General features: G+C 39.2%; 1 protein-coding gene across 1 annotated transcript in view; it reads right to left on the minus strand.

The window, feature by feature from the left end:
• The window catches only part of CARMIL1 (capping protein regulator and myosin 1 linker 1), a 123,840-nt gene that overhangs the window by 53,344 nt on the left and 47,318 nt on the right, over positions 1-23,178 (minus strand). The window contains exons 3-16 of the mRNA XM_081919423.1: positions 21,284-21,334; positions 17,897-17,956; positions 15,162-15,283; positions 13,747-13,844; positions 13,292-13,362; positions 13,053-13,126; positions 10,072-10,147; positions 8,780-8,868; positions 7,957-8,051; positions 6,424-6,510; positions 4,460-4,563; positions 2,332-2,409; positions 2,169-2,245; positions 827-931 (exon numbers count right to left, since the gene is read on the minus strand). Of these exons, the coding sequence (XP_081775549.1) occupies positions 827-931; positions 2,169-2,245; positions 2,332-2,409; positions 4,460-4,563; positions 6,424-6,510; positions 7,957-8,051; positions 8,780-8,868; positions 10,072-10,147; positions 13,053-13,126; positions 13,292-13,362; positions 13,747-13,844; positions 15,162-15,283; positions 17,897-17,956; positions 21,284-21,334 (1,187 nt within the window). The remainder of the gene's footprint in view (positions 1-826; positions 932-2,168; positions 2,246-2,331; positions 2,410-4,459; positions 4,564-6,423; positions 6,511-7,956; positions 8,052-8,779; positions 8,869-10,071; positions 10,148-13,052; positions 13,127-13,291; positions 13,363-13,746; positions 13,845-15,161; positions 15,284-17,896; positions 17,957-21,283; positions 21,335-23,178) is intronic.

The raw sequence follows: 23,178 nt of genomic DNA on the forward strand, positions 1-23,178 counted from the left end.
CTGCCTACTCCCCCCTCGGATTCCTCCTCCTCGCTCTCCATTTGCTCCCTCTCCTGTGTCTCTGCTCCTGAACCCCTGACATTATGGAACACTAGAATGGCAATCAAGTCACAAGAGAAATTCCTGTTATATATATTTTTTGTATATTGTATGTGTTATTGTTGGATGCTTCTTTGAGAACTACATGGTGGAAAGTGGGATACATTTTAAAACAAACAAACAAAATATTTACTGAAAGGCACTGGCAACGTAACTAAATGTGCTGCACCCTATTTAGAATACACGGTATAATTAAAACATGGTTTGGAAGTGTCTCCATAGGCTGGCACACTTCTTCTGCTCCCTCCTGTATATAGGTTGCTCCTCTATGGTTAGAATATGGTGCCTACTGGATAAGGTTTGTCTAGGACCTATTATAAAATGATAGTTAGCAAAAGGGAAGAGGGACCACATGAGTCTGCAGTGTCCTGAATGATCTAAGCCAAGTCAATAAGTTCTAACACCTTTCAGTTAAACAGAATTAAAGTAGAACATTTATTAATTAAATACTCAAACATCAAAAATCAAGCAAATTAAACCAAACATGAAAGAACTGAGTAATTTTACTATTCATAAAACAGGAACTGTAAAGAAAACACATAACACTGCAGGGAATCAAATACATGACTATTTATAAGCCAAAATCTGCAGAACATTTTTTCGGTCTATTTTATTCATATGAAATCAACACACCCTACTATCAACTTTCCTGCCTACTCATAAATTTACATAACGGAGTGTCACAGTGCAATTTAAAATCTTATGGCAAAATTCACAGCACACTTACTTTAGCGGCTCAGGAGGAAGTTTAGTCCCTGAAAGGTTGATTTGCATCAAAGCAAGGGAACTGCTGAAAAATTGCTTGAATGATGGGGGTACTTCCTTGCCCTTTCTGTAAAGTAATAAGCAGATAGTAGTCAACATCCCCAAACCTCTAAGATATGCTACTAAATCTGCTGTTTCCCACATAAGGTTTGTGATCATTGTTATGTATGTTTACAATCCAAAGAGATACAATTGCTAACACTTATCAGAATGCAATAATAGCATTAATTCATCAGCCTCAAGTGTCTAGATCAACAAGCATCAACCAGCAGAAAACAAACAGGAACTACTGGGTGGTATCCAGTGTGGCTGGTGCTACAGAACTTCAGTTTCCTCCACTCTACCACCAATATCTGCTCTGAAGGGTCCCACAACCCTATGGAGATGAATTTGAGTGCATGTTGGGGCTGGAGGGGACAGGAGAGGAAGGGAGAACTCTGCTCACAAAACTGCCTTGCACAAGCAGAGCTGCAGCATTGGATATGACCGTCTAAAAATAAACTAGTGCACATGTTTTACTGATACAGGCAGGCCCCTCCCCCATTTACACACATTCAATATGTGCACAACTGTGCAAACGTGTATCACACCAAACCCAGAAGTGACTCATGAATGTCACAGAAAGGGGCAGAACGGGGAGGGTGGAATAGGGTATTTGCAGGCTTTTTCAACAGCATTTCAAAGATACGCGACTTCACTTAAACATGCAGTGGCTTAGAACGTAACCCCCACATAAATGGAAAGTTGCATGTACAGAGAAGCTAGCAGCAAAACAGAGATGAAGTAAGAAAACAGTTTTGGACTTGGATCTCATAGGAGGGGTAGGAAAGAACCAACACCCAGCTGTATCACTTTTTCTTTGCCCAGCCCTACCATATGACACTTACAGTAAATGTTCCCTTTTCAAATATAGTTAGCGTGGCAGAGGTAAGAGACAACCATAACATGTACAAGAGGTACTTTACAAATGACTTTTCATACACAGTTATCATGATATACAGAAAACATTGCACGTGGCATACACCTCCCCAAATCACCACAGAGTCACACCATCCAGCAAGATTCTCCACCTTTTTTTATTCCTTTTTCATCCTCTAGTTTCCAGCCTTATTTACCTACACTGCCATTTAATCTAGTTTCGCAGTGCATACAAGCTAAATGCTTTAGTTTACAAGTGCTGGTAATATCATTTCACCAGATATAGTGTTTTTACAGCTCTAAGAATTTTTTTTAATTTTTTTAGGTGGGGAGAGATTCATGATACAGTATCTACGTAATTCACACAAATAACGATAAATGCTGACCTGTGAGAAAAAACTGTTCTGGATAAGTTGAGGATGGCAAGATGCTGAAGGCAGCCATGGAGAAGTGCTCCACACATCTAAATCGTAAATAAGAAGATAGTAATTTTACACTTAAGCCAATATGAAACAGGAAAAACTGGACTTGTCTTTAGTAAATTATTACCATGTCTAATGCACACTCTGTGTTGGATAAATCCAGATGAACAATCGCGTTTGGCTGGGCCAAAAAATTATACAGGAACTATAAGGGAGAGACAGAAAGAGGAATTTTAAAAAATAAGCTTCCGTTTTCTTCTGGTATTCATATCCACTTTTCTGATCTTGAAGGTAACTGCTGCCCTGACAAATATTCTTATTTCACCCATAGCATTCTGGTCCTTAAATACCAAATACCTAGTAAGTACTAAGAAAAAAATACTGCCTACATAAGATCAAATAGTAGCCTTGACATGTGCATGTCTCGGTTTTAAATAATCAATTAACTACCCAGTTTCAAGGAACCATTATTTTTAATTACAAAGTAGATTAGAATACCAGCCACCTTTCAGCCAAATAATGCAAAACAATTTTAGTGAAACTCTCACACAAAGACAGCTATTAAATTGCAACTGGATCTAGTAATTCAGCTGCATCCTCCACCCAGAATTAATTTCCACAAGGCATTTCAGAAATAATTTCATAGACTGAAAATCTGAGAGCTTTATATATACATGTATACATGAATAAACATTCTCATAAAAAGGGGGGAGCTGACATGGGCCATGTTATTTGTCAAGGTTCACAGAAACAAGCAGCTAAATTAAGAGAAGAGCCACTTTCTTCTTTTGCTGAGGGCCTGTAAATCCCTATAAGGACACCACTTTGGCTACTCCCTGCACAGAACCTATGATTGGGGTGGAAGAAAGCAAAATTGCATTCGCCCCACCCACTGGTGTGGCTACCCTGCTTTTCGGCCCACAGGGCAGCAACTGGATTCTATACTAGGGGCAAAGCAAACCAAATTCAAACTGCGTCACAATTTAGAGAGAGCAAGCTCTGCCCTCATATGCAGTTTCATTCACTTTTTCTTGAGGCAGGGTTAAAGAGAGGACATACTGAGGAAGCCAAAAGCTTCCTTCCACTTCTAGCCTTTCTGACACAGGAGTATCTGCACTCAGCTGAAAGGGATTCAGGTACACCTCACTTTCCCTCCATCTTACAATGGAGAAGTACTGTATTTTTCCGTGTATAAAACTAGGTCCCCCCCCCAAATAAAGTAAAAAATTAGGGGGTGTCTTATACACGAGGCCGTCTTAAATCTCAGTCCCCCAAAATAGGGGCCGTCTTATACATGGGGGGATCTTATAGATGGAAAAATATGGGATATTGCTGGTATTGAACGAAACCAGTGTTTTCCCCTGGCGAGAGGCAAGGGGGTGCCAAATTTTGGAACTGCACAGGGTTCCGCTGATTATTTTTTAAATGATTTCATACATTTCAATAGTTTTACAGTCATTTTAACATTTCAAAACTCGACTTCCTTACTCCTCTTTCTGCGGTTCTTTAAATTTATTTGTATCATTTCCTGCAAATTCTAACTTAACTTATTATTTTATTCATCTTCTTTAATTAAATACTCTTACGAAACTGCAGTTTATTACAATAATCCTGCCAATGTCCTTATCTGTTTACAATTTCCATTCTTTTATAAAAAGTTCGTTATCTTGATTTCTTATTTTTCCGGTAAGTTCAGCCATTTCTGCATAGTCCATAAATTTTTATATCCATTCTTCTTCTTTCGTTGGAGGTGCCACTAAAATTTGAGAATGCAAGATTCACCACTGGTGAAATAAAGCATGATATCTGGTTCAGATGTGATGCTAAACCAAGGGTTCTCTTGCTCATGGAAGAACAAAGCCAAAGTGATCTGCTCATTCATGGTAAGCCATTAACTATGGTTTACTATGATAGGTGAACCGGCCCATATTATCTTCCACAACAACCTGAGCCATAGGTTAGGTGCTTGCTATATTGCTTTCTTACAGATTAAGGAAAGTAATGGAAGATGGCTGACAACCTCAGGGGATTATTCCTTTAGTCCCTATAGATTGTTATGAACATCAAGGATCGGAACTATGATGTTCACATGACACATTCGATTGGCAAACTGTCTAAAATGAGGCAACTTGGGAAAACGAATGTACTTTCTACTATTCCCAATTCTCTTGCGATGCTGCCTTCACTAGTATTTACTTCACTGATTGCTTTAACACAACAGATTTGTTTAGGAAGTAGAAAAAAGTAGCACCTACTGAAAGATCATCACCCCGAAGAACATTCCCTGAGAGATCAAGGTGGGTCAGTGTGGTAGCTAAGAGCTGGTTGGCACTCAGTGATTGAGAAAGGCTGTTTACCCCTGCAACAAAATGGTCAACATTTGCTTTTGTCATGCTCAGTAAAGTATTAACATACACTCTGCAAATATACAGTTTCTATGAAACATTTAATGATTTCCTGTTCTGCACCTCATCAAAAGAACATGAACAGCAATGAATATTTAAGATAACAGCACTGCTGGAGAGACTGTGCTTCCCACATGCTGATCATATTCAGTAGAAGCTTGGTACATATAGAAGATGAAAAAAACCAAGTCATACAAAAGTCTGTGGGAGGCTGATCTCAGAAAATAAATATTTCCTTTCTTAAGGTCATAAATGTGGCAGCTTCATATGAAATTGTTACAGTCTTGTTGAAACAGGATCAACCATTTCACAAAGAAAGAAAAGAGCAATAGGTACTGTGCAGGCTACCAAAGGTCTCCAGTCTGTATTCAACAGGCTTATAGGCTAAATGAAATTTTTTTAAAAGGTAGCATGGGAAGGAGTTAGATGGGAATGAACTGGCAGTACAGAGGAAGTCAAGCTTCAGTGATCCAGGGAAGATTCTGCAGAAGAATTAAGTTTTCAGAATCTGATAAGAGATGAAGACTGCTTCAAGTTAGAGGCAGCGGGGTGGGGGTAGGGAAGGAATATTAGGAAGATTGGAATAAAAATGAAACATCACAGCATGCAATGTTATAATTTATTAAGAAAAGCATTTTTTAATAAAAAAAAACCCCTCTTAATTGCTGTGCTCCAAAAAGCAGATCTAGGACAACCAACAATGAAGCTGCAAGGTTTAATGAAAACATGCACTGCAATTAACCATGAAAATGAGCACAAATAAGGAACTCAAGAGCAAGCACGCATGTGATACTCTCTTGAAAAGTGTGTGGAGGGCCAGGCTAAGGGAGAAGAAACCCACTTCTGTATACTCCTGGGATTAATTTACAGGTGATAAGCACAACCAGTTTCTGCATCTAATCTTTAATTGTAATAAAATTCAGCCTTTAGGCTTCCGATTAAATTTCCCAACCATGGCTAAAGCAATGAAGTGTTGTCCTTAAGCCAAGCGAATGTTTTAGAAGATAAGCTAGGCAGAAAGCTACAAAGCTTTAAGAGACAAGATTGAAGGGGCTTTTTAGAGACACACACACAGAGAGGGGAAATCGTGGGTTTTTGTAAGAGGAGGATCTCACATACAGAGACAGACATAAGTGCTCAAAAGAATTTGTTTTTGTTAGGAGAGCTATTTGAGTTTGCTTGCCTCTTTGTAAGAACACTGAAGGGCTGACCCAGTATAGTGATTATAGCTTAAGGTGTGGTGCTTGGAAGCTTCCTGTACCTGATTCTAAACAGAATGTGCAGAAAGAAATCCTTGAAAATGGCAAACACAACATTGACAAAGGTTTCCTGTGCAACTGCAGTTCCTTCATCTGCCTTGACCTGCCATTGAGACACATCCTCCACTTTTCTCCACCTGCACCACCTTTTTAAGCAGAGGTTGGGTGGCCATCTGCCATGGATGCTTTAGCTGGGATTCCTGCATGGCAGGGGACTGGACCTTGTGGTCCCTTCCAACTCTACAATTCTATTATTCTACTTGCCATGCAAATCATGCACTGTGCTGAGCAAACTCACTGCAACTCTACCTGTGTATTTCTGCAGTGCTTGTGATGGCAACTGCTACTGAACTGGAGCTCAATTAATCCTGATGGTCTAGACTACAACATCCAATGGGGCAACAGCTGATAAAAAGTGTGTTGCAAAACATTTCCGGCTCTATTTTGCCTGCCTGATCATGAAAGAAAAGTTCTGAACTGGAGAAAGCACCCAGATAACAGAAGGGAAAACAAAAGCTAATGTGTAATAATGACTTGTACATTTATTGAACATACCTTTAGGCGATAATGAGGTTTTTGATAGATTTAATTGTGTCAGCCCCTTTGGTAGTTTGGCAAACTGAATACTTAGTGAGGACACACCTGTAGAAGAACGAAAGACAACAAAGACTCACACTAGAAATGGGGAAGCACTTACATCGTAAATATTCATGTTTCAATATTGACGCACAGTGTGGTCCAGTTGACACAACAGTATGTCTGGACCTCAAAAGCTAGGTTCAAAACACTGCACATACAGAGATGCATCGTTTGGCTTCTGGCAAGTTGTTTTTGCAAAATGGGACAGACTTCTATTTTGCATGGCTACTATAAGGCTAAGTGGAGAAAGAAGGGAAGTGCCTTGCACACCCACAGACAAAAGGCATATAATGATGCCTTAGCCATTAATTACGATACACCTACGCTTCATTGTAATTTTCAGAATAATCACTTTCCTCCCCTAGGGCTACCCTGGGTGCTGTAGTTTGGGATGGGCTAAAGGTTTGCAACAAAACGTTCTGCACACTGACTAGAATCTTCAAAATTATTTGGGGTGAAACCATTAAAAAGTTAGGTAAAGGTAAAGGTACCCCTGACCATTAAAAAAAGTTAAAGTGATACAAATATGATGGATTTGTATTGCAGATATGCCATCAAGACATGACCCTAAGTGCACTTACTGGAAATACATTCCAGTAAGTTAAACATTAACGGTAAAAATAAAATACATTTCGGCATCTCTTTTATCCCAGAGGAGAAGATCAGAGCAATTTCGTATATGAAATGAGTATTTTTAACAAAAAGAGTGCACACTAATATGTATGTGGAATGTGTGAGAAAGTTAATGAGAATTCCTACGCTTTGATAATGTGCAAACGAGGTTTTAAATATTTAGATTTAAGGAAGGAACAGGAAACCAGATGATGGGCAAGTATCCAAGCCCACCAAATTACTTAACTGACACTTCCTAGAACTGAAACTGAATCCCTGGGATTGAAACATGATTCAGTGTTATGCGGAACAGCGATAAGCTTATCATTCATTATTTCTGTCCTGACTGGCTGCTCTAGATGCTTACTATACCGATGACAGAAAGGACCTCCGCCCAAATTGTATGATATGCTAATATTTAAGCTTGTATTACCAGACACAAATGTATTATTTGCTCAAAAGAATAACACTTCTCCCTAGGGTGAATATTATGGTAATTCTAAAGACTTTGAAAAATACAACATTTGTGGCCTATTAATTCCTACCTCAGTTCCAAACTAATTACCCGCTATTGTTTTTTACTTAAATGCCAGCAATTTTTGTGAAATCAGAACAAAGCTAGGCTTAATTAAATTTATGGCCACTATAACTACTAAACATGACTTGCAGTTTAAAGGGACAGTGACTAAATCCTCAGACATTTGTGAACAAAGGGTATTTACGAAGCAATGGCATCCGACAAAATGTTGTATTGTTTAGACAAAAGCTGAATGAAACCACACTAATCCTCTTATTGGGTGTGTATTAGGAATGGAGAAAATTTAAGTGCTACAGTACCTCTGTCCTCCAGGGGGTTGCCAGCAAGGTTAATTGTATGAAGTCCTGAGTTGGGATTATGGGATAGGGCATTGGCCAGTTTCTGTGCAAAATCTCTTTAAGAAAAACAACAACCATAAAACAGAGGATTATATTAAGGCTTGCAAAGTTGCATCACACCATATTTAAAAGCTTAATATGAAATGACTACTTAAAAAGAATGAGCATAGAATTAGGGAAACTGTTTACAACATTGCCACTATGTACCAATTCTCTTTTACGTTAAGGGTGGCTTTGCCTATACATTGGGTTATGCAATAGGCTTAGCTTCTGCGTGTAGCGCTTAACTAGCCATGCAAAGGCACAAGTATGCAAGGAAAGGAAAGATGCCATATTTACTGGACAATGTAATACACATTTGTGGGCTTCCTAAAAAAAAAAAGATGTGGTATTTTCTTTTTGCATATCTTCCTCTATGAGATAAAAATTATGTAATACAGAATGAAAATTTGTGCAAAGTTACTCTAAGTCAAACCTATTTTCACAAAGCAACAATTTTCTAGGTCTGGGTGGCTTCTCCTGCAAACCCTAAATATTTATTTTGAAGCATCACATATCTTATTTACACTCCTATCATGCACTGCAGTGTTAAGTAGATAAGAGGCGCAATTTTGTACATTTTAGCAATTCTAGGTATGCCTACTCAAAAGCAGGCCCCACTGAGTTCAGTAGGACATATTCTCATGGAAGTGTGAATCAGACTGCAATTTCAAACTCAAAGCTCTTTCTAGCAATATTGGGATTTGCTAAATACCTATGCCATTTAAAGAAAAAATGGACTTACGTTCTAAGACCTGCATTCTCCAGTACTAGCTCTTCCAGTCTGTTAGATCTGCTCACCACTCTTAGGATCTGCTCACAAACATCAGCAGACTGTCAAAGACAACAATGGTATAATATTATATATCAATGAAAACAAGTCAGTATAAGAATGCAGCAAATAACAAACTGCCTTCATACCCAAAGCAAGTGCCTGAAACTATTTTAATGTGGTTGGGCTCCACAGAGGGGCTCTAATGCTCTCTTACGTGAATCACCACATACAAAATGTCCACATCAAAGCCAGAAGCCCACAGAAAGGCATGGATTGGTGGACATTTCAGGTGTGAATACGCATACCAGGTAGAAAATAAAAAATAATTGGTTCTACTGAGCCTATGGTTAATAACTGGAAGCTGGAAACTGTCATTGCAACTCTAAGAGATATGACAATATTTTTTGCCAACTGTTCTGTACTAGATTTTTTTGTCCCTTCAAGGAAAATACTAAAGGAGTCTCCAAGGTTCAAAGAAACCTCCTCTTAAAAACATAAATATGTGTTAGCTAAGCCCTAGAATCATGAAGTGACAGATTTAAAAGGAAATTGGGTGTGATTGGTGAATTCAGTGGGCCTCTATCCATTCTGCCACATCAACACTGGACCTACTTTCATGATTAGCCATGCAGACTTTTAAAACTAATGTGAAAGTGAACTGAAGACTGGAAAAATGAGAAACCAAAATTGGCAGATTCGTCCATTGCTAAGCTCTCACAAATGATTTCAAATTAGATTATATTTTTTTTAGTGAATTGACTTTGAAAATTTCAAATAATAAAGGTTGCTTAACTTACAGATTGTTTAGGGGGGGAACCCATGTCCCTCTTCGTCACCTGAAACAACTTGAGGCATCTAAGATGTTTCAGGATGAACCGGGAGATTCCTGGCATAACCAGGTTATGGTGGCTTAACTTCCTCAATCCTTGGCTCAGCGAGGACCCAGCAGGCTGATCTGAGCCTGTTGGATGTTAAGCCCTGGAAAAGGGTATTTTCTCTTTGCTCAGCCAGATGCTAAACAGAATAACTATACACTGGTTTGCCTTACACTGCTTACTTTATGCCAGCTTCTTGTGTATAGGATTTCTCCTTTCATCAGTGTTTGAAAGTGAACTTTGCATATTTAATTCCACTATATTCTACTGCATGCAGAATTAAAGCAAAACATTTATAGCTGCAAATCCCTCTTTTCATTTGGATAACTGCACCTTCATAAATTCCACAATATGAACCAGATAGTCACCCTTCACCCTAATACTTACTAACTTCAGATCCTTGGAGGAAAGCTTTGTAAACCACTGGTTGTATTCCAGGGCAGCAACTATTGGTATTAAATCCCTAAGGGGGAAAGTACCACATATTGAGAAAAATGAAAATTATAAGCAATGTATGAGAGCAATCAACTTGGCAAAATGTTTTATCTTTATGAGAAGCTGCAATTGTCAGGTTTACAGGCTACGTTCACATGCAGAAAGGATTGACTCTTGATAGGTTAGTAAAAAGGATGGAAGTCTTTGTCCAGTACCAGAATATGTATTGCAAACATTCTATTTTAGTAAATATTATTTTCTCTCTTTTTAGCAATACTTACTGATTATGTAAGCTTGTTTTTGGAATATGCATCATACCTGCTCTTTTGTTTTGTGTGTGTGTGTGAGAGAGAGACGTTTTAGTATTTCAAGCCAAAGTACCTGAAATGTGTAATAATTACAATTTTAGAGAGCTTTGTAAATGTGTAGATCTGTAATAAAAAGTAGGTAGTAAGAGGGAATGCAAACAATTCTGTTTAGTCTGGTTTTTCAGACTGGGCATATTAGATAGGGCATTTTATATTCATTAAAAAGTGAGCACCTGTTTAGAATGCGGTTTCAGCTACTGAATTGCATTTGGTTTTTTATCAGCTTGTGTCACATTTAATCAGTGTAGTAATCATAATTGAGTGCTAAAGGCTTTTAGGCAGCTAGATGATTTAACATAATCCTATGACTGAATGAATCCAACAAGCATCTCTTCCAGTCACCTTTTACTCTAAAGATACTGGTGTCTTGTGAAAAGATAATAAAACTTTCCACACGGCCTCTTCTCTACTTGTAAAGGATTTTAAAAGTAAAACCCTAAGATGAAATTCATTCCTTTAATCCTAGACTCCTTAATTTGATATGCTGTCCCTCTGTCAGCTTCTCCATTAAATTAATACCAACAAAGGCATGCTGCTGGATGCTTCCATACTAACTACAGCAAAATCGTATTAAGTGTTACCATAGCATTTAGTATGCTAGATAGCTTAAAATAGATCTTTAACATTCCTGATCCATACAATAGGACCTTAAAGTTCTAGTTCTCTATAAAGCAATTACTCTGAAAGAAAACTATTTGTACTAAAACTGGCCTGTTTTAAGAGTAAATTTCATCTATTTTCTTCCTGATATTTTACTCTCAATCTTTTTATCTGATACAGATGTTTTTATGTATACAACATCTCCTCTAAATGTCTAGCCCAAACCTGTACATGTCTACTCAGAAGTAAGTGTCCAGTGTGTCCAGTGGCGCTTACTCCCATGTAAGTCTGTATATGTTTTTGGCTGTAATCCTATGGTTACTTCAGATTGAACACATGTAGGAGGTTTCATTGTTGTTTTGGTCTATGCCCCACGTAAAATGACTGTTCAGTGTTGCACCTATTAGCAACGTTGTGTGCTATAAAATACAGAATGTGTATGGTTCCTGGCTGCTTTGGGAGGAAGGGCAGGATATTAAACTATAAACTTCTTTATAAATACAGTGGTACCTCAGGTTAAGTACTTAGTTCGTTCTGGAGGTCCGTTCTTAACCTGAAACTGTTCTTAACCTGAAGCACCACTTTAGCTAATGGGGCCTCCCACTGCCGCCACGCGATTTCTGTTCTCATCCTGAAGCAAAGTTCTTAACCCGAGATACTATTTCTAGGTTAGCAGGGTCTGTAACCTGAAGCGTATGTAACCTGAAGTGTATGTAACCAGAAGCGTATGTAACTCGAGGTACCACTGTAAATAAGTTTCAAATAGGAAATAAGGTTTATTTTGTATTGGCTTACACTAAAAGCTAAAACTAAACATGTGAGAAAGGTATATATTAGCTCACTTCAGATGTGACTGGCAAACCAGTGATTGGCCACTGTGAACAGGATTTGGGCTCATGCAGTCTCTCCTTGCCTTCAATACCTCCCTCCCTGGTTTGAACAAACTGTAGCTTTGCTGTGTTTCCCACCACCCCAATCAGGCAAATTATGGTTTGTGCATAATGAGATGACAAAGGGTCATGAGCACCCTCAGCCAGTATGAACTTGTGTCTGATCATGGCCACTATGATTAGAATCCAAAGATCTATCTTAGGTACGCCTGAAGATTTTCCCAGAGAGACTTCCTTGAGTGTGCCGCGTGCTGACAACAGGCTGACATGCAGTTTTAAATCCCCACAAAGCTAACTTACTATTTGCACGCATGGCTACCTTGTGAAAAGATCTCTGCACCACAGTCCTGCATTGCATGATATTCTTCCAGTTTGCAATTATTTCCTAGGCACTGAAATGCTAACCAGACGTACAACATCAAACACAATATACGTTTTTATTCTCATAATCTAATGCCAGTATCCTAACTGTGCCACAGATACAGACATATTAACTGTCCCAAGAACAAATAAACAGTAGCCTGCCATCTGAACATAAGAACAGCTTTCTGGAGCAGGCCAATGGGCCATTTAGACCAGCAGCCAACTCGCTGCCTAAGGGAAGCCTGCACACAAGACCTGACAACAAGAGTACTTTCTCCTTCTGTGGTTTCCATCAACTAGTATTCAGAAGTGAGCTGCCTCCAGCCAGGGAAGTGAATTGCACCCTTTAAGTGCAAGCAAATAAGTGTGTTGGATGGAAGCATACCAGCAGTTGCATCATCTCAAACACTGCAGATGATTATAGTAAGGTTACCAGATTCTTTTCAGTGAATCTGGGGACACTTTTCAACTTCCTACTAAATAGATGGATTTGGTCAGGGGACTGATTTGTAAATCCGGGGACGTCTGGTAAGCTTATAGAGGCAGCCCAGCAAGCTCACAATGTTACCACTAGACCCAAGCATTGCTCTACATTTCAATGGTATACTGAAAAAGTAAGGTTTACAGATGCACGCAATACTGAGTGCTGTGAAAGTAGCATGGCATATTGCTTTCGACCATGGACAGTTTTTGGAATGTCTCGGGTGCTTACCTGTGGTCGAGATGACTAAAATCTTGTAAATTCAGCTCCCTGGTATCTTGAGTCAGATAAATTGTATCAACATCCTGGTTGGGGAAAAAGCACAACGAAATATATTTTACAGCCGGGATGGTAGAAAGGTGGTGTTTGAGTTCGGTTAGGGCTTTTATAAAATAGAATAAATAAAAACCCCTCTGTCTTTGCACAGCTAGGTGAAAATAAAACTCTGCCAATGAGATTTCTGTACTTACCCACTGAACTTCTTCCCTATATGGGAAACCAAGCCAGTCACAAACACACGCATACATTTGAGAAAAACCTCCTAGAAACAAAAGAAGCAACACAAACCATTTGTCTCCTTTGGGAATTGGTACTTCAAGCTGATGCACATATCTTAAAGACTCGGTATATTTTCCTCTCTTCTGAACACAAACATACTGCAGGCACAATATGAAGCTAGCTGAGTCTAGACCACGTTGCCTGTAATGTACAGCAGGGCACAATGACGTACAAAAATAGCACCTTCCCAAGCCAGTCGCAACGGCACTCTACTCTAACTATACCTTAGAGCTAATTATACCTTTACCAAAAAGCCAAGCCTCTCCTAGAAATAGAATTAAGCCTACCATAAATAGAATACTGTTTCCCAGCACTGGCGATTATACTTTTGTACATTTCAGTCTAAAAAAAAACCATGCACACTCACCACATGGTCCTAACTCTGCCACGGTTTGGCTGTCCCACAATGTCTGGAGATTAGCCAGTCTTTCTGGCGGCTCCATAATTACTTTTTTCATTATCCTTCTGCATGCAAGAGGAAAATGCACATCTGAATTAGAACACAGGTGAAAATGTAGCCTAACCATATTTGGGTGGAATTCAATGTATGTAGTGCTAAGGAGATTGTTCTGCCAGTGCAAGCATTTCCATGTGTTGCTCTGGATTCTGCTAACATAACCAAGTAGCTGAATTCAGCCCTTTATAAATTTAAAACATTTCTACGCCATCCTCCATAACAATTACAACTATATAAATAATAAGTTAATTAAAACCTGATACAATAAACCACAATTATTGAGGCACATGATTGATTACATGTTTTAATGTGTTTCATTGTTTTTATATTTTTTAACAGTTTTTAAACCTCACACACACACAGAGAGAGAGAGAGAGAGAGAGAGAGAGAGAGAGAGAGAGAGAGAGAGAGAGAGAGAGATGTGTAAATGCCCTGGTCTCCTCTGGGATGAAGGGTGGGTAAATAAAACAAATAACCATAATAAAATACAACAGACGACAAAGCAGACTGAGGGATTATGCAAATTCAAACACTTGGGTACATAAAAACATCTTAACTTGGTACTGAAAAGATTGCAAAATAGAAAGCAGGCATACTCCTTTATGGGAGGGCATTCCACAGCCAGGGCACCATCACAGAGAAAGCCTTTCCCCATTGTGATTACATAAGGAAAGCATATGGAATATGGCCTCATGGGAAAGTTAAAACACAGGAGGGATGGAAAGAGGTGCTCCTTCAGCTACTTTATTTATTATACTTATCTACATAAGTGCAAAGAAGGGTAAATTGAAGAAGTTAAGCTTTCGGTTTCTCCCCCCCCCAAATTAATCACACTTCAGATTTATTACATTGGTACTTGCAACAATCAGAGCTTTCCTGGAGTGAAGTGGTTGTTGAACACCTCTCTGCTAGGTCAAAGGGCTGGTTCAACCCACACACTGAACCATGCGAGAAGTGTCCTCAGTCAAGTATATTGTGTCAACCAAGTGATTACAGAAGTAATTCTCTGCAATTCCTGTGATCACAGCAACTTGGAAAGTAGGTAACAGTCACAAAAACTGTTGGTGATGATTTATCGATCAGGCTGCAGGCTTGTCCACAGTAACCATAGATTGGAGTGGTATCCAAAGTGGGCAAACTATGGTCACTGCTAAAACTGCACTTTTTGTCTCCAAATCATAAGCTGAAACCCACTTCAAGCCATGGATGTCTGAACCCTGATGGGGTCACACATACATACACATACACATACACAAATACAAAGAGAATCTGGCTGACTAATTGAATATCAAATATATGCTACAGTTTTCCCAATGAGTACCTACACAGGAGACAGACCAGGGAATATCCTCCTAAGGCATGTTCCAACATGTGCCAAAACTTCATGCACATCTTCAGATGAAGTCAACTTCATAGAAATGTTGCATTTTTCAGTTTCTACAATCAGCTGCATAATGAAGTAGAAAAATTAATGTTTCTTGTGTATATCATTTCAATAATAAATATTATGATGAAAATCTAATAACACTACTGTAAAAAACAATCAATCCAAGTAATAATCTATGTTCCTAGAAATGTGTTTGCTTCATCAACCAATAAAGCCACATATTCATGCCAAAACAGCACTGTAACAATACTGTTGGTGTTATCAGATCAAAAAGTCTTGACTGTGGTGGTTACCACCTGGCCATCTTACAAACCTAAAGGTAGAGGTAAAAGGAACCCCTGACCATTAGATCCAGTCGTGGCCGACTCTGGGGATGTGGCGCTCATCTCGCTTTATTGGCCGAGGGAGCCGGTGTACAGCTTCCGGGTCATGTGGCCAGCATGACTAAGCCACTTCTGGCGAACCAGAGCAGCGCATGGAAATGCCGTTTACATTCCCACCGGAGCGGTACCTATTAATCTACTTGCACTTTTTGTGGCGGGCTTTCAAACTGCTAGGTTGGCAGGAGCAGGGATTGAGCAACGGGAGCTCACCCCATTGCGGGGATTCGAACCGCCGACCTTCTGATGGGCAAGCCCTAGGCTCTGTGGTTTAACCCACAGCGCCACCCGTGTCCCATCTTACAAACCTAGCAAGGAACTAACTCAGGATGCTAGACTGAGTAGACTTGAATGGGCTTTGGTTTGATGTACCAGGGCCATTCTTGTGTTAATTCCTTACAAACCTAGCAAGGAACTAACACAAGAACGGCCCTGGTACCTCAGACCAAAGCCCATTCAAGTCTATTCAGTCTAGCATCCTGTTCTCACTGTGGCCAACCAGATGCCCATTGGACACCCACAAGCAGGACTTGAGCACAACCAAACTACTTTGTCAGTCTCCCACATCTTTTTCTAAGTGATAACACATCACAGAGGATTTGGGAATGGGGCTGTATCAGCACATCACTGCACCATTCTCTTGGGAGAGAAGAATGTGCAGAGATCACCGCAACTGATATCTTCCCACTTGTGGTGATGGGATCACATGTGAAACGTGTGTATGTGTGTGTATGTTTGTTCAACCTCTAGGACAAAACAGTGCTAAACTATGTCAATCTGATGTATAGGCACAGAAAAAACTGGTGACAACCTTTACTTTAAAAAAGAGACTACTAAAAAAAAGTAAACAATTGGATTTATATAGGCCACTTTAGAATCAAATTGTTTGGCGCATATGTAATCCAATTTTGACTTTTGTATGTGTGGCTGTAGGCACTCCAATATATATCAAGTGAAATATGGTCCTAGCACTTTCAAGGGAGATATTCGAAGAGTGATACACTCCATCTTCTCTACTAATTAATCCCATGCCCCACTTAAACATACTGACAAGTGACAGTTGTGTGTAGGGTCTGAAACTTGAATATTCCCTGCTTCCTTTGTACACTATGGATCCCCTCCCAACTTCCTGGTTTGAGACAAACCTAGTCTGCTGTTACGTCTCTGAACATGACAGACCACCATAAATAGAAACCATAATTTGGTATCCTGTTTATGGTTTGTAAAAATCTTGGGTTTGCCCAGAAATGTCATAGCAAACTATGATTTGCTATGAAGCAAGAAGTCAGGGAGGGAATTGTGTGTGTGTGTGTGTGTGTGTGTGTGTGTGTGATGAAGGAAGTGTGGGTGTCTGAGGCTTAGGCTCATCAGTCAAACCACATTTAGATATATTACATCTGAACTGACTCAATGCTTTTCTTTGAGAGGGTAACACATACGGTAAAAGGATGTAAGGGAATACAAACACATGGATTTTTACATGAAAGCTTTGCAAGTTGCAGACTAAGTTGAGACCTCCGTGTATAGGGTGGTGTGTGTGTGTGTGTGTGTGTGTGTGTGTGTGTGTGTGTGTATAAATTCCTGCCTCCTCCTTCTGGAATACTTTCAGATTCTGCTTTCACAAACAACATTTTTTATATATTTTATTTTTACCAAGAAGGAATGAAGTGACATTGGATCCCCCCCCCCCAAAAAAATCTTGTATGAAAGAAAGCATACATTCAGTACAAAGCCAAGTCAATCTGATTTATTGTACTCCAAGTTACAAACCCATCCCCTGCCCCCAATTCAGTATCTACACCTGCTTGCAAATAAAGAATCCATTTGGTGTCCCTTTGCTGACAGAAGACGCTTTAGTCCTAAGAGTCCTTCTAGTATAATAGCAATCAAGGCAATCTTTGCAATTCCCTACCCCCTGCCTGCCCACCATAATCTTCCCTTCCCTTCCTCATGATGTTCTCCAAAAGATCCCAGAACCCTCTGGAGCAGATTTTTGGAACATATGGTAGGGGAAGTGAACAGCCCAAGATTGCTTCAATTCCTATTCCATCAGCAAAAGGCTCTGCTGGAAACCTCCACTTATGTCAGCAGAGGAACACCAATCGGTAATAAGCTATCACCAACATAATTCAGACAAGGCTGGTATTCCATGCACATTTCTTTCTCCATTGGTTTCACCTAAATTAGCATTGGAAAGCGGGGGTGGGGGAGCACAGCTGCCTAATTAGAACATTTCTAATCTGCTATATAGGATTACTGCATCGTTAAATATATTCATAACTGAAATATTCACCTGGCCTGGTTTATTGCAGGTGATTCCTTGGATTTCCAAGTAGCTGAAAGTTAGTTCTAGCTGTAATTCAAACAGAAAATTACTTCGCTTTATATCGAAACACAGCAGTAAAAGCACAACAAGCAAAGATTAAACTATTCTACATAGAATGAGCGCCCAGCCAAGTATCCATTAATAAAGCACATGTCCTTAGCTAGTGCCCTCCCATTGTTTTGGACTACAACTCCCATCAGCCCCAGCCAGCACAGTAATATTGTAGTTATGAACTTTAAGCTTAAAGGCTCAACTCATCTAAGGAGGTTTCTAGTTAGCTAAGTAGGACGGATCCTCTATTTTCCAAGAACCAAGCCTTGGACCCCCTACTTTTGAAAATTTTGATATCTCTATTGTAGTTTTTGTTATGTGAATGGTTCCATGGAGCCCCTGGGTGGGCTACACAGACCCCCAATTGGGAACTGTTAGGTTGTGGGTGAACATATCAGATGACACAGCGATTCTTCAAACAGCTCTTGTTTATTCACAGGCCAGAACAGAACAGAACTGAAGGGTTCAGTCAGCCTGCTTATATAGAGCTCCAGTACAATGTAACTGTAACAATTTTCTAAAACTATCCAATCACTGAACGTCACTTTCAATCCCTTATTTGCATAACTATCTACAGTATCCCCCTGCTGGCCCAGGGTGAGAACTTCAGTACATAACAGAAGCCACTAGTCTAAGGAACAAAACACATGCAAGATAATGAGCCTGAAGATGAACTTGATAATGAATCATTCGGAGTTCTACCCCAAATGAATTTAATTCACAATTAGTTCACTTTGAAATTATGGGAACTACTTTCATGCATAGTTCTAAGATTTTTGCACTAATTTGTTAAACCAGATTTGTTCATTGCAAGCACTGGTTAAGCAAGTTCTAAGTTTATTTATGAACAGCGTTGAGTGTTTATTCCTTTAAAAAGGGATAGAGTTTCTATCTTACAGCAAGGGGGGAGGGGGGAAACAGCACCTCTCTTCCATGTCTCAGCAGAAAACTTACTGCAAGTGTATTAATTTGCAGATTGAAAGAACAAATTTGCATTGATCGTATTTTTCTGTGTGGCTCAGCTTTTCTTTTTTTGGGGAAAGAGATCTGGTATTTTTTCAGCAGTGGTAAATGTATTTGACTATATTCTTATACTTCCTAATGTAACACATTTTATTTGGCATGTTTATGAAAACTCAAATTTGGTTAAAATTACTATACAATACTATTACTATAATATTAATATTACTATACTAATATTTCTATACTACAATTAAACCATGACTAAAATGTGCGCATATATATATATTTTCTCAGGAAAGAGAAAATCAAGCTTCACTCATGTTTTATTTTGTAAGTCTTTCTGAATTTGTTTTGTATAAAAGCAGAAACAAGGACATCTGCCAACATCATGTTAGCCAGAGTCCATATGGAATGAACGATTATCTCCAGATACAAATTCATCATCTGCAAAGAGCACTGGAGTCTTTCCTCTGCCAAGACAATCAGTTCCAATTGTCAGGAGAATCAAAGCATTTCATGGAATATGCTGTTAGACAAGTCATAAGATGCAATTTCGGTCTCTAGAGAACAGCAGACACGATTCCACTGATAATAAATAATGTGGCACAGCAGGCTGTATAACATTCATGTTTTTAAGCTGCAGATACAACTAAGATTGCCAATGAATTCTGGGGGGCGGAATTCAACCCAGCAGCAGGTTTTGGCCCAAAACATATCAACCCATGGTACTGTTGAGAAAGGGATACCCACCAAATTATTTGGTGAGTCTCTATATAGTTCTCCGCTGCTGTGTCAAGATGGTGCAGGATGGGGAGGTCCCAGCACTCACGGTGAAGATGGAAGCAGCAACAAGCCCGGGCATTGTACTAATGACATCAGACGTGTGTACCAAGGTCTCAAAAGCATCAAGTTTTCAGAAGTTGTCGCCTCAAAAATTTTATTGAAAAATGTACCCAAAAAGAGGATTGTTTGATGGAATTATCTTAATACTTGCAGAGTAGTTTAGCCAGCTATAAGTGGTATTCATTATAGTACTCACCTGCAGACATAGCACTAGACAATGGGCCTGTTCATAAATTGCATAAATATATGTAGATGAGCTGTGGAGGAACTTCAACTCTTGTTCGAGACACAACCCCATGCCACATCCAGTTGAAAAATGTGAATCCAAAGAGTATTTAATACAAATATTCACATTTCGATTCATGGTAATCAAGTGTAGAAAACTAATATATACAACCATTGTAGAGGCTAGTTTTTCATGTATCTGGATTTAAAATAACAATATGTGTTTGTGAAACAGCGGTTATTGGATTGCTTTTGTTTTATTATGCATTTTTGTGTTCTCATTTTGTACTTTTACACTGTGAACCATCCTGTGATCTTCGGATGAAGGGCAGTACAGTCGTACCTTGGTTCTCAAATTTAATCTGTTCCAGGAGTTCAGTTTCTGATTGGGTACAAGAGCTTCCTGCATCCAGTCAGAAGCTGCGGAAGGTGAGTAGGATGTTTGGCTTCCAAAAAACGTTTGCAAACTGGAACACTCACTTCCGGGTTTGTGAGCCGATTTGTTCAACAACTAAGGTGTTCAACTACCAGGGTACCACTGTATACAAATTTAATAACTACTACTACTACTACTACTATTATTACTACTACTGATGATGATCCTTTAAGAGATCTACTTTGCCAATAGTTTAGAGTGTTAATACAAAGAGTTCAAAAATATTGTAATGGCATGCTAAATTGGCTTCCAGGATACTCAGACAGCTACTTCACAAGTTCAACAAGGACAGACAAAAATAAATAAATAAGGAAATCCATCCTTTAAAAAAGTTTGGTAAACTAGGCCCTATGTAAAATTAAAAGAACCCATCAAAAAGCACAGCAATACAAAGCTTTTCCTGCTAAATGAGATGTAATAGGGCTGTGATCTCTTAGGACTCCATTTCCCAACAGCCTCTGCTACTCTGTATTCTCTGACCTCTAGGGTGGAGGGCTGAGTTTCTGGGGAAAGGAGGGGAAGCAGGGAGAGAAAGAGAAAAAGTAGGTAAAGTGGTAGAGCCTGAGAGTGGGTCTGTGGGGGGTGGCGAAGCACCACTGGAGATTCAGAAGTGGGAGGAAAAGAGTAAATCTAGCAGTTTTGAAGCAAAGGTAGCCCTGTCTTTGTTTCTAGGCAAAAGGACTCTGTAAAAAAAAGCCTTGAAGCAAGTCCTTTAAAGTCTGAAGTTGTGCAGACAGTTGTGTTCCGTTGAATTGATAAACACTGAAGCTCCCACATGAACAACATTAACTTAAAAAGTGAAATTTACCATGCTACTGGACTGAAAAATGCCTTACCTTGGTAGGAATACGAGAAGTTAACAGAAAGGCCCGGCATGATGTTAGCACCTACAAAGGAAAGAGCAAAAGTTGAAGTCAATGTTTAGCTGTTTTAAAATAAATGTCTACAGCATGACATAAACTCTTGTTACCAACAGGTAATTTTATAAACCAATCTTTGCTCAGGATGCAAGTCTCGGTGAATTTGTTGGTATTGGCATCCAGATGAACATGCACAGGTGAGCAGCCGTTTATCTGACGGTTTGTAAGTACTGTAAAAAATATACTTCCATCACTGATATTTTCAATTGACTAAATCTTATACATGCTTGGAATGATAACAGACCCCACCACCAGACCTTCTTTGAGTCTAACTGGACATTACTGGGAGCAAGTGGTTGGCCAATGACCCACATCTTCCCTGAAAGATATGATGACTTCACTGTGCTCTGGGCATCATTTTCATGATGCAGGGAAACAATGAAAGTGTTGATGTCATATGACAAGTTTCTTGGATGCTACTGGGAATATTCAGCAGGTACATTAAAGTTTGCTCCCATAGCATGTTGAAAGCTACTAGTGCATTTTGTTTTCAAACTGCAAAAAAAAAAATTGTCCCTCCACATTTACCAACAACTTGAAATACCTTTTTTCTATTAATCTCTAAGGAGAATTAGGTTTCCATGAGACCCCAGGATTATCAAAACATTTGCAGAATCTTCAAAGTGAACAACAGGATTGTAGTATCAACATTTCCAAGATGAAAAGATTAACTACAATGCCAGCAGTAAGTGCTATTCATTATGGTAATATATTAAAAATAGATTAACTATTTTTTTAAATAGAAGAATTCATGTCATCCACAGGAACTGAGCATGGTACAAAGACTCTGTCACATGTTAGTTATGAGAAGGAAAGTTTCATGCATTGAAAGGGATCAGAGTAAGACCACTGAACTTGCCCTCAGTCATGTGCACATTGATGTCCGTAATAAGGCAGCCATGAATGCATCTTAGGGTGCCAAACATATCAAGAGGTAGTCAGTTGACTAACCTTGCCTCTCCAAACACAGTCTCCACCTTCAGGTGAGTAACAACTGAAATGAGTTTTATACACAGGATCCTCTGCTGTACAAAGTAACTCTCCCACAATCCTCTGTGCTCATACATGAGAAGACTTACCCAATTTAGACCCAGTCCCAGCACCAACTCTTCTTGCTGCAAGATAAACCCCTTAATAATAGCTGCTATAAAGTTCCCACTCTGCAAGAATTCAACGCTACAATAGCTAAAACTGGGGAGGGAACATTCTGCTCCACTCTGACAATGCCATGCTCTCTCCAGCAGGGGGAACAAACCCATCAGGCATAAACAAGGAAGAATCACAGTGGCCCAGGCCATCCCTTTCAAGCGGGGATGGATAATTTATCCACTATGAAATCCACAAGGTGCATATGTAGAGCTCAGTGACAGAAGGTTGTTATACCATACCTCTAAACTACTTTAATTAACTTTCAATGAAAAATATAGTTCTGCAGAGAAGCTATTGGAAAACTGATTATGGAGTGATTTAACACACATGCTTTACATTCATGGGATGAGCCTCAGGATTATTCCATTGTCACAAGGTTGCATAAACTGCTGACACTGGACCTGTTCCCAGATGGCTCTATTAACAGCAACACACTGCCTTCCACAAAATTAAGTGAGTCTGAGAGCACTATGAAAACAACCATTTTAGGTTGTCATGAAGGGATGGAAAGTATGTGGTTTTTTTATTGATTCATGGAAAACCATTGTAGAACCTTTAATGCTAAAGAATCTTCATTCTGTTCTATTTCAAAATTAGGCTTGGTCACTTTCAGAGCCATTTAAATATGTTAATTTTAGTCAACTATTAAGGGATCACACAGG

Source organism: Podarcis melisellensis (genome assembly GCF_964234715.1).
Source record: "Podarcis melisellensis genome assembly, chromosome: 7".
In the NCBI taxonomy this organism is placed as follows: domain Eukaryota; kingdom Metazoa; phylum Chordata; class Lepidosauria; order Squamata; family Lacertidae; genus Podarcis; species Podarcis melisellensis.